General features: G+C 40.6%; 1 protein-coding gene across 1 annotated transcript in view; it reads right to left on the minus strand.

Annotated features, from left to right (window-relative positions):
- Positions 1-6,066, minus strand: part of LOC102976604 (myotubularin-related protein 3) — a gene marked incomplete at its 3' end in the record, with an annotated part of 19,862 nt that extends 13,796 nt beyond the window's left edge. Inside the window, exons 1-2 of the mRNA XM_028487381.1 lie at positions 5,974-6,066; positions 2,978-3,091 (exon numbers count right to left, since the gene is read on the minus strand). Coding sequence (XP_028343182.1) covers positions 2,978-3,091; positions 5,974-6,029 — 170 coding nt within the window. The remainder of the gene's footprint in view (positions 1-2,977; positions 3,092-5,973) is intronic.
- Positions 6,067-11,201: the final 5,135 nt, after the last annotated feature.

Below are 11,201 nucleotides of genomic sequence, written 5' to 3' on the forward strand. Positions count from 1 at the left end.
TTTTGCGGTACGCGGGCCTCTCACTGTTGTGGCCTCTCCCGTTGCGGAGCACAGGCTGCGGACGCGCAGGCTCAGTGGCCATGGCTCATGGGCCCAGCCGCTCTGCGGCATATGGGATCTTCCCGGACCGGGGCACAAACCCGTGTCTCCTGCATCGGCAGGCGGACTCTCAACCACTGCGCCACCAGGGAAGCCCAAGATTTTTGTCTTTAATCCTAAAACTCATAAGCAATAAATTAAATTTGGCAATAATCAAATTCCACTGGAACCATCAGTTTGCTTGTAGTTTTTAAATCCTCCCTCATTAGGAGACAAATAATGGAAAGTACTTGTGTATTGACAACACATTCAATTGGGTCACCTGCTGAATGGAGCCAAACTATAAATAAAACCTCACTGATTCTTAAAATGCCTCCTAGCATATAATAATAGGTGCTGAGTAACCAGTGAGCTGACAGCAAACCCTTTACAGGATAGGCTGGCAGCACCTTTCCTGCACATCCTTTTCTTCTGAAATCTTTCCCAGCAATGCTCGAGAGGAACAGTAGATGGCACTCGTCAGCCTGGGTCTTGGGTTTTAAGGGCCACATTATTATTATTTTTTTGGCCGCACCACGCGTTATGCAGGATCTTACTTCCCCCACCAGGGATCGAACCTGTGTCCCCTGCAGTGGAAGCAGGAGTCCTACCTAACCACTGGACCGCCAGGAAATTCCCTAAGGGCCATAGTATTATAATAGATAGATTGCAACTGAACTGCTGCAATAAGCAGTGAAGTTTTGTGCAGTCTTCTAAATGCTTTGGATTGCATGAAAGAGAACGAAAACACTACAGCGAAAAATCATTAAAGAGCATTTCCATATTTTACAAATAGAACAAGGAAAAATAAAAATTAAGATGTCCAATGGGGTGGGAGGGAGGGAGACGCAAGAGGGAAGAGATATGGGAACACATGTATATGTATAACTGATTCACTTTGTTGTAAAGGAGAAACTAACACACTATTGTAAAACAGTTATACTCCAATAAAGATGTTAAAAAAAAAAAAAAAGATGTCCAATGTATGAGTCCCCTACTAAACACTAAATGCTTCAATTTTATATAGAAAGATACAAATGTTTAATCTATCCCTAAGTTAGTATTAATCAACTGCCTAAAATGACTAGACGTTTCTAACAATCACTCAATGCACAAAGGGGGAGAGCTGTGAATTGCACTACAGATGGGCGCCCTTCGCACCATCTTTCTGTGTTAAAGCAATCTGTCTTCAATAATAAATCCAATTAAGCACTCTCTCATCACCATAGGAGAAAGCACTAAATCAGGTGCTGGTTCAGCATGGTGCTGTCAAGTAACTGCTGCTAGCAACCTCAGGAGTCATTACTGCAATTTACGGACAACTACATTCAGTAAACACATGTTGGATTCAGAAGCATCCTGCCACCTGAGCTAGGGAAGCTTATGCCCTCTGGAATAAACTTTGGAAGGGGAAAGAAGCTTCCCATGTTTACTCTAAGTTTTTCTTCAGCCTACACTTTTAGGCCTCTCTACCAACAGGGAGAATTCACCAGAAGACCCTTACTTTGAGAATGAGAATCCTTTCCCCTTATGCTCAAAGTCAGCAAACCTCACAAATGCCAGGGCTGCGGATCTAACACAGCTGCTGTCCGCAGAGCAGCAGCTGGCTGCTTTCCCTATTTGAGCTGGGCCGATCACTGGTAAGACTCATTAATCCTTTCAGCTTTCACTGCTCTCTCTAATTCCTGTGTCATCCTTACCACTTGAGTGATAGGTAAATTTGGTGACCTACTTTTTTCTAGGAGTGTCTGAAAACAACAGTGATGAAAACAGATTGAAAACTTAATGGGTTCCACTGGGACAGAAGCAAATACGTACTTTTGTATCTCTCCCTCTTCAGGGTGGGTGGGCATCAGAATCTGCCTTCCATGGACTAAACAAGCTGGTTACCTCAATGGGAATTCCACAAGGAAATAAACCCCTTCTTACAACCTCAGTATTTCAATGGACTGCCTCCTGGCATGAGTTTCTAACTAAACCTCACTGGTTTGGCCCGAATTCAAGGAGAGTCCATAATGTCTGCAAACTGGAAAAATGAAATGGAGAATGTGATATTACAAGGACATCTGAAACTGTTCCAAAATAAGAGGGAATGACTTCTCAAAAATTTAACATGATTCTGTGAGAACTGAGCTAGCTATTCACTGAATTATAAAAGCAGCCCTTAGGAATACAACCTACTCCAGACATTGCTTAGGAAGCCCAGTGCTTCATTCAGATGTCGCAGCTACCTGTGAAGTAAGAACATCATTCCCATTTTATTAATTGGGAATGGGCTGAGGTCAGTTAGGGGACTTACTCAAGGTGCCACAGCAGGGCGTGTCAGAGAGAAGACCTGAATTCTAAAACCTGTGCTCGTCACCACACCACCACCCCCTTCTAGAATCTGCCTCCCTTGACTCTCCTGCCTTTGATCTCTGATAGCATCTATTCAGCCCAGCCCTAGCCTTCTTCTCTAAATGCTCCCTCTCAAAGCAGACCTCTTCCATGTGTCAAAGTTTCAACCACAAAGACAAGCACAAATGACTCAAATCTACACTCCCAATTCTTACTTTCTAGGATTCATCTCTCTCAATCCAAAGGCCAACATTGAAGCTAAATGCAATGAGCACATTATCTTTCCACAGAATGTCAGAAGGATCTTAAAATAGCCAAGTCCAGCCACTTTTCTATTAAAATTTTCTTCTCAGTGTCAACTGAATCATCAGGTAGTGTTCCAGATGAATTACTGGTATATGACTGGACGAGCAGCTTCAGCAATAAGGAAGTACAGAATAACCTGGAAAGTTCCCTGAACCACCCCCCACCACCACCCCCAGGTTAGCAGCAACAGAAGCAGCAGACCACATGCAGTGGGCAGTAGCACCAGACCAAGCTGCGTCTGGCCAGGCTTACTTACCTGTAGACGACGGCCGGGATGCGCTTCCAGGACCTGAAGCTTGCGACACTTTCTAGTTCTTTGTCAGTGATCCAAGCAGGCACTATGAGCTCCTGTGGATAGCTACCACACAGCCTAACAGGGAAGGTGAGGAAGAGGGAGAAGGGAAGAAGACAGAGAGGGAGGGGAGAAGAGGGAGAGACATGAGTGAGCCAGCAGAAGGATGTCCATCAAGCTACCCCAGAGCCAGTTAAAAGGCAATGAGGAGCATTACCTGAGTATTGGCCTGCTCAGCAGAATGGGTTGCCTTAAGTGTTTACTTATGTATATGTCAAATGATACTATCTTGGATTGTTCCACTTGATGCTGCCTTTTGGAAATCTGGCGATCTTAACTATCAATGTAAAAAGGGGAGTTGAGAGGCAGTTACTCCACTGTAACTGTTGTAACCAATATGTGGGTCATTGCTAACTACACAAATGCCCAGTCCAACTGCAGAGGTGGAAGTCTGTCTACCAGACCCTCAGTCTTTCAGGGAAACATGAGAAGGGCAAGAGCCCACAATTTCAAGTTTCCAGAGACCTCACAGGATTACTAACATATTCTTTGATGTGAACCAAACAGGGTGTCCTAATATAGGTAACAGGTGCAGCCATGGGTATATAGATAGAGCACTGCGGGTCAGCCCCATCTGCACACATAATCGTAGCTCCATTAAGCCAAGTTAGTAATGTGAATATGCTATTAATGATAATTTCTATAAAACATACTTCAGAATAAACTACACTCAAGGGGAAAAAAGCTGTTTTTCTCTTTTTTAAATTTAACTTTTATTTTATATTATAGTTGATTTACCATGTTGCGTAAGAAAAGCTGTTTTCATTAGGGAAAATACTAGTAGGCACATACTAGTCAAGCTGGTGCCCTAGAAAGCATTATTTCTGATAGGTTTTTTACTTACAAGACATGTCTCCCTCTGGGAAACCCAATATTCCTTCTCAACAGTGAAGGCAATAGGACATTTTAATCCAAATCCAAAAATATACAAACTGCTCCTCCTCCTCCACTACCATCATCTCTACCACCGTGCCCTAGCCTACTCTATGCATTAGGGGAAGAGGCAGAAAAATACAAACTGCTTAGGAATTGAGCGTTCTGATCATTCTGCACTAAATCTCTCTCTTATTCTCAATTTCCAGATTAAGTATCAGGAATTCAAAAGCCTAACCAGGAGAATGGAGACTGACCAAAAGTAGCTCCACAAACTTCCTAATACCTATCTACAAACTCCTAAAAATAACCTAGGACACAGATTATAAATTAACACTCTAACCATGAGTCTTGTTCCTTTTATCTTCTTTTAAACTTAAGAGTAAATTTGGCTCTTATTCTTCCTTTGTAGTATGAAGAACTTTTCAATGTCCTGAAGGCTGGTTCTGAAGTGGAAACAGTGGACTCAAAGAAGTTAATTTTTAAAATCCATATTAAAAAGAGATTTCTGAAAACCACTAGCTTTTTTTTTTTAAACATCTTTATTGGAGTATAACTGTTTTACAATAGTGTGTTAGTTTCTCCTTTACAACAAAGTGAATCAGTTATACATATACATATGTTCCCATACCTCTTCCCTCTTGCGTCTCCCTCCCTCCCACCCCTCTCGGTGGTCACAAAGCACAGAGGTGATCTCCCTGTGCTATGCGGCAGCTTCCCACTAGCTATCTAATTTACATTTGGTAGTGTATATATGTCCCTGCCACTCTCTCACTTCGTCACAGCTTACCCTTCCCCCTCCCCATGTCCTCAAGTCCATGCTCTAGTAGGTCTGTGTTTTATTCCCGTCCTACCACTACCATAAAAAAATTTTTGAACTCAAAAATTTTTTCTCTACAAGCTTAGCTTAATTCAGGTTTTGTTTTACTTCACCCAATATTCTGATCACTATATTCCTTGTTCTCTAAGGATTACATTACCTAGTAGTCAGCTCTTCAGCAAGTATGAGCTTCTCACTTGTAGATAAGCAGTTTCCAGTATAGGAAAGGTGGGTTACATGTGAGCAAAGCCTGTGGCAGCCTCAGGCTCCCTGAGGACCCCCCTCCTCTCTCCACCTCAATTCTCTAATTTGACTTGTCACTGAGAACAGGCAAAGGTATGACACGTCTGTAGCTCCTGATTCTTCACACCACCTCCTTGGCCAAGGTCCATGTTAAGAGCTGTGCATAGTAATTAACTGTTGTTTTTCCAACAAAAAATGAAATGCTCCGGTGGCTACCCACAAACAGTCCAGGAAAATACCTATCATAATTTGAGGCAGCTGGAAGGACAACAGAGTGATTAAGGCCTCCAATTGCTGCAGGGAAACTTAAAAGGAGAAGGATATGTTAATTTTAAAATTCTGGACAATTTTCTTTTGTTTTATAGAAATTTGGATCACCAAAATCACAGTCGTTAACTGCCCTCCCCTACCAAAGTTCTTATACCTTTTAGGGAAATAGGTAATGGGAAATATTTAATAATGGTTACATTAATATTTAATGGTTAAGTGATCATAGCTGTGACATTAGTTTTAGATCAACAAATTAGAGAATAATACGGTAGCCTATTTCATAGGATCTGGAGTAAAATTACAGTAAAAACCAACTCCCAAGTGTTTTATCACTGCTTCTGAGATCACTAATCTTATCTCTAATGTGATGTCAAGCAGTGATGAGAACAATAGAAACTCCCTGTATACTGGTAAGCACAATATTATCTAGACATGCATGTGCCAGGAAGAATAGGAAGGAATAGAAAGGAAGGTTCCAGGATCCTACTAAGTAAGGATCTCTTTCCACTCCAGTGATAGCAATGGGAACAGAAGGCTCAAGAAGTACGCTGAAGATGAGGCATTTAGATTTAATAAATAAAACTCCATTTCAAAGAAAAAGTCTAAATTCAAATGTTCTGCCACATGAGAATTGGGGTTTCTTGCAAAGGCAGTAGCCATGAAACACAGTCCACAGGGATCAAATACAACTCACTTGTACTTTTCATTGATGTTGGAAATCCTCCAGGCATTGTTCATATCAAAACCCATCCGCTCCACTTCGTTTTTAAACCTTGATGTTACGTGCTCCCCTAAGAACCACAGACAGATAGGAGAAAGGACGAAATGAATACGATTTTCCACAACAGGTGGAATGAAAGCATTGCTACCCTGCTCAGTTATTTTTAAAAAGGTATTGTATAAATAAAATATTTAGTTAAAAAATCTCCTGCCAGGATAAGACTATGAGAAGAAATGAGGAAATTAATTTTGATTTTAATTAAGAATCAGTATTATCTCTTCAATTAAAAATAAACTAAAAAACAAAAAAAGAATGTTTATTATCTAATCACTACTATCAAATTTGAGAGTAGTATCACTGGGCTCACTTTACAGAGGACAAAACTGAGACTGAGGTGATTATTATGGCAGGTCTGTCTCATCTCAAAACCCATGTTCTTATCCCTATACTGGCTACTTTCCCATTTCCACACTGAGACTGATGGTATACATAAGAAATAAAATCAACAAGTTCATCAAGAATAGTACAGACCTATAACTCCTCATGAGAAACCCTTTGGGCCAGATATCAGAACCTGAATATCTGGATTTTAAGGTGTGCATGTATAATAATACTGGGTTAATGATATCAACAGCATTAACCAAACATTAACATCTTTACAGTGAAATGCATGGATAATTCACACTAAATGGGATAAATAAAGCAACAAATAGTTCAGATCAAGTCAAACTACCAAATAAAATAAAAATCTTTTTATTTTCAGAACCTTACAGAATTGCAGTTAAAAGATCACAGGACTTTTAACTGCCAGTACCCAGGAATCTCAAGAAACACCACACTAGTAACTACAGTGCTGAGCATTTGTAAGAACATCCACCCAAACAAGTATAACCTGCCTACATTTGCCCTAATGAATTTGGCTGCTTCTTCAAGACAGCGAGCAACAAAGGCAGAAATGAACTGAACATAAAAGTCATTAAACCTGAAATAACTTCCTTCCTTGAAAACAGTCCTAGAGCAGTAATTTTATAAAAAACAAATACACAACAACAACAACGAAACAAACCATTAAGCAGTACCTCTAACATATAGTATTATAGGTTGTAAAATAAATACTGGTGGGGGCTGGGAGAAACTACAGTTAACAAAAGCACAAAACAGCCAGCACTGGTGATCAAAGCTTTGCTCTCCCTGGGAGAAGAGCTTCAGAATACAAAACAGCAATTACTTGAATGAAGGACAAGTCTATAAAACTACTTCCCATTTAAACTGCTTTTCTTGAGCTTAAACTAAGTATTATGTTTCCTGAAGGAGAGCTATAAAAAGGTGAGGTTCAGAGATGCAGGAAGAAATAATCAACTGAATCTATCCCATTTTGGAAAAGTTTTAAAAGCAATATAATCTTCCAAATAGGAAAAAGCTATCTGAATTGGAGTGCTGTCTACAAATTGCAAGGAGTGACCATCGATAATTCTACACAGGGTATCTTTCACTTTTAATCCCAATATAAAAGCTGTAAGAACTATGGCAACTTCCAAGTTCATTAATTAATAACAAGATTTTCCCCAACCTGGGATACAGCTCCAAGTCTTTGCAAAAGGTAAAGGTATTTTAATTAATGGTCATTTACATTAGTACCTCTATCTTAAACACATACTCTAAATAGGATCTTCTATAACTTTAAAATAATCACTGGCAAAATAACAACAAGAACCTCCTCCTCCTCCTCCTCCTTCCCCCCCTCCTCTCCCACCTCCTATTCCACCTCCTTCCCCTCCTCCTCAGGCAGTTTTCTACATAGAACAATTGCCCAAGAAAGGGCTTAGAATTACCATCCCGGCTTGAAATTCTGAGCTACACACAAAGAAATATATACTGAGTAGTGAGCAGAGAAAATCTGTTGTTTCAAGTTCCTTGAGAAGAGTTTTAATTATCTTTGTATCCTCTAAAGCAGTGACTTCATCAACTTCAACTTTGACCATCACAACCCACAATAAGAATGTTTTACATCACAATTCAATACGACATATTTATTTTTTTAAAGTTTCACAAAATACCTACCCTTACTATGTGTGTGATACATTGATATTTTCTATCCTGAATTTTCATTTCTTAAAACTTTGATTTCATGACCTACTGGTGGATCACAACCTAGTTTGAAAACCACTGCTTGAAAAAAGAATTTAGCAGCAGACCTACATACATGAGTAATTCAATTGGCTTTTGCTAAATTGTGTTAGAAGTTCACTTGTGTTTATTCTGCCAGAAAAGTGCATGCCAAGCACATATACTGCTGGATTTCCCTTAAGAACTCCCCTCTCAGAATTCTAGTGTCTCCATTGATTCAACATTAGATATGCTGTAATACCCCAATTTATTTGTTTAGCTTTGTATTTCCATTTCAACCCTTCCTGTGTGCCTCCCCCATCCCCAAATGAGGATCTGTCCCTTTTTAACATTTTGTATTTCTTATACTACAAACAGTCCAGCAATTCTTATTTTAATGGGAATGAAAAAATTTTAAAGCAGTAAATCCCTCTATCATAACCACAGTGTCAACCAGCAGTCCAAAATAAATTTCCCCCAAAAAGTCTAGCTTCCCGCTGATTCTGAGTATTCAAGCTTACAATTATACACAACTTAAAGGCCTGGGATAGAAGGGCCAGGCCCTTACTGTGAGGAAGAACAGTATCAGAGTCAGAGAAGGTGAGAACTAGCCCTCCCAGATTTTCAAATACGGAGGGAGGAATCCTTTTCTATGAACAAAGGTCCCAGTACAGTCGTCTAGATGGACACTTACTGGACTGCATTTAAACTCAGAAAACGGACTCTGCTGACAAGGGCTTTTACTTTATACAAAACAGGCAGCTGCACAACAGTATATGACCCAGAGTCATGCCGTTCATAGTTAATCAAAATGTGCTTAATGGGTATATCATAAAAGAGAGGTCAGAGATGTGGGTCTGATGCTACTAAAATAGCAACTGAATTGCCCAGTCATCTGTCAGGACTCCAGATTAATGCTGAAGTACAGAACAGTCACCAAGAAGGCAGCTAAAATGAGAAGGATGTTGAGCATATGGGAGAGAAGCTTTAGTCCATTCTTTTTTTTTTTTTTTAATTTTCTCCTGTTCATTATTTATTTATTTTTTAATTTTTGGTTGCATTGGGTCTTCAGTGCTGTGTGCAGGCTTTCTCTAGTTGTGGCGAGCGGGAGCTACTCTTTGTTGCGGTGCATGGTCTTCTCATTGCAGTGGCTTCTCTATTTGCGGAGCACAGGCTCTAGGCGCGTGGGCTTCCGTAGTTGTGGCTCGCGGGCTCTAGAGCGTGGGCTCAGTAGCTGTGGTGCACAGGCTGAGTTGCTCTGCGGCATGTGGGATCTTCCTGGACTAGGGCTCAAACCCGTGTCCCCTGCATTGGCAGGCAGATTCTTAACCACTGTACCACCAGGGAAGTCCAGTCCATTCTTATTTAGAGTTTGAGATGAGGCTAAGAGCAGAGTCAAGAGTTTTACAATGAACTCCAACAGCAATGTGGTGACTTCCTCCAAAGCAGATTAAGACTTAGAGCTGTGGCCACAGTATGGCCGGCCATACTTAACTATGACAGGTTCAACAGTCAGAAACTACGATTTATATGAATACAGGGTAATGATGTAATTTTCCCATTTCCCCCCTCTCTGACACATTCTACTCTTAGCAGGCTAGGCAGAGAAGAATCCATAAAAGGTTTTATTAACTTCTGAAAGACTAAACTAACTTCCACCCTTCAGAGTCTATGCCTGTGGTCTCGTGTTGGGGCAGATTACAGACTGGCATGACTCTGAAATATCTCAAGTGCTGTCTCACATAAAGATGACTTATAAGAATGTGGTTGTCTGGTCTGCTCGTAATTGGTAAGTAATGCTGTAGCCACCACCAACACTCAATGACATTGGGTGTAGACGAAAGAACTAGGTTGACTGGCTTTAAAAATGCCACCACAGTATTTTTTAAAAGCAGGTTTTCCTCTGTACTCCACAGTGAAAATATACAAAAGGGAAAAGCCATACATATATACACACACTCAAACCAAGTCACTGAAGTACAATAAGATTGCATGTGAGTTGCAGCAGGTTGACTTCAGTGTGGAATGTATATATTGAAAAGAAAATACAACCTTTACTCATAGAGTAAGTTCCAATCAGGTACAATGGCACCATCTTGTATATTCATAATTTCCAAAATGTATTCACAAGCATGGCACATAGGAGGCACTCAAACATTTACTGAATTGAACTCTCCAGCATTAACAGATTTGATCTTCAGAATATCAAGATCAGCTTGGGCAGGAAGAAGAAAAATGTCTCACTTTGAAGAACAAAAGAAACTAAAGTACAGAGAGGATAAATGGCTTGCCCAGTATTATTTTTAAAATTAAATGGTAGGGCTTCCCTGGTGGCGCAGTGGTTGCGCGTCCGCCTGCCGATGCAGGGGAACCGGGTTCGCGCCCCGGTCCGGGAAGATCCCACATGCCGCGGAGCGGCTGGGCCCGTGAGCCATGGTCGCTGAGCCTGCGCGTCCGGAGCCTGTGCTCCGCAGCGGGAGAGGCCACAACAGAGGGAGGCCCGCATACCACAAAAAAAAAAAAAAAAAAAAAGCTGGGAGGGCCACAACAGAGGGGTGCCCGCATAACAAAAAAAAAAAAAAAAAAAAAAAAAAAAAAAAAAAAAATTAAATGGTAGAGTACAGGTTTGAATTCAGGTTTTCTAGTTCCTAAATCAGTATTCTAACCCCCAAATGCCTCCATCCATCACAAACCCATGAAAAGACTGGAAATTGGATGTCCTGGTGGCCAACGAATACCAAATATCTTCAAGAAGGGACAGACCTGGGGACCAAAGTCATCTCAGCTCAGGACAAAGCCATCTATAATTAATAGACAGGGGTGAAGTTTTGATCTGAGGCATCTTAGGAATATTCTAAGAGTTGACTCAAATCCTAAAGAAACTAAATTATCAAGGGAATAAGGAATCATCTAAAGATGAGGAATTTTCAGTCTGTGGTTGTGAGAGAAACAGGTTAGGAGAAATTCAAGCCTTGTTAACTAAACACTGGCAACCCAAAACTAGGGAATGCCTTTTGGAGTTAAGAGCCTTAAACAAATCAAAGTTCTTATATAACATAATACAGCAAGATACACTCAATAACTTCATTATCCTA

The sequence above is a fragment of the Physeter macrocephalus genome, unplaced genomic scaffold (genome assembly GCF_002837175.3).
Source record: "Physeter macrocephalus isolate SW-GA unplaced genomic scaffold, ASM283717v5 random_1786, whole genome shotgun sequence".
Lineage (NCBI taxonomy): Eukaryota > Metazoa > Chordata > Mammalia > Artiodactyla > Physeteridae > Physeter > Physeter macrocephalus.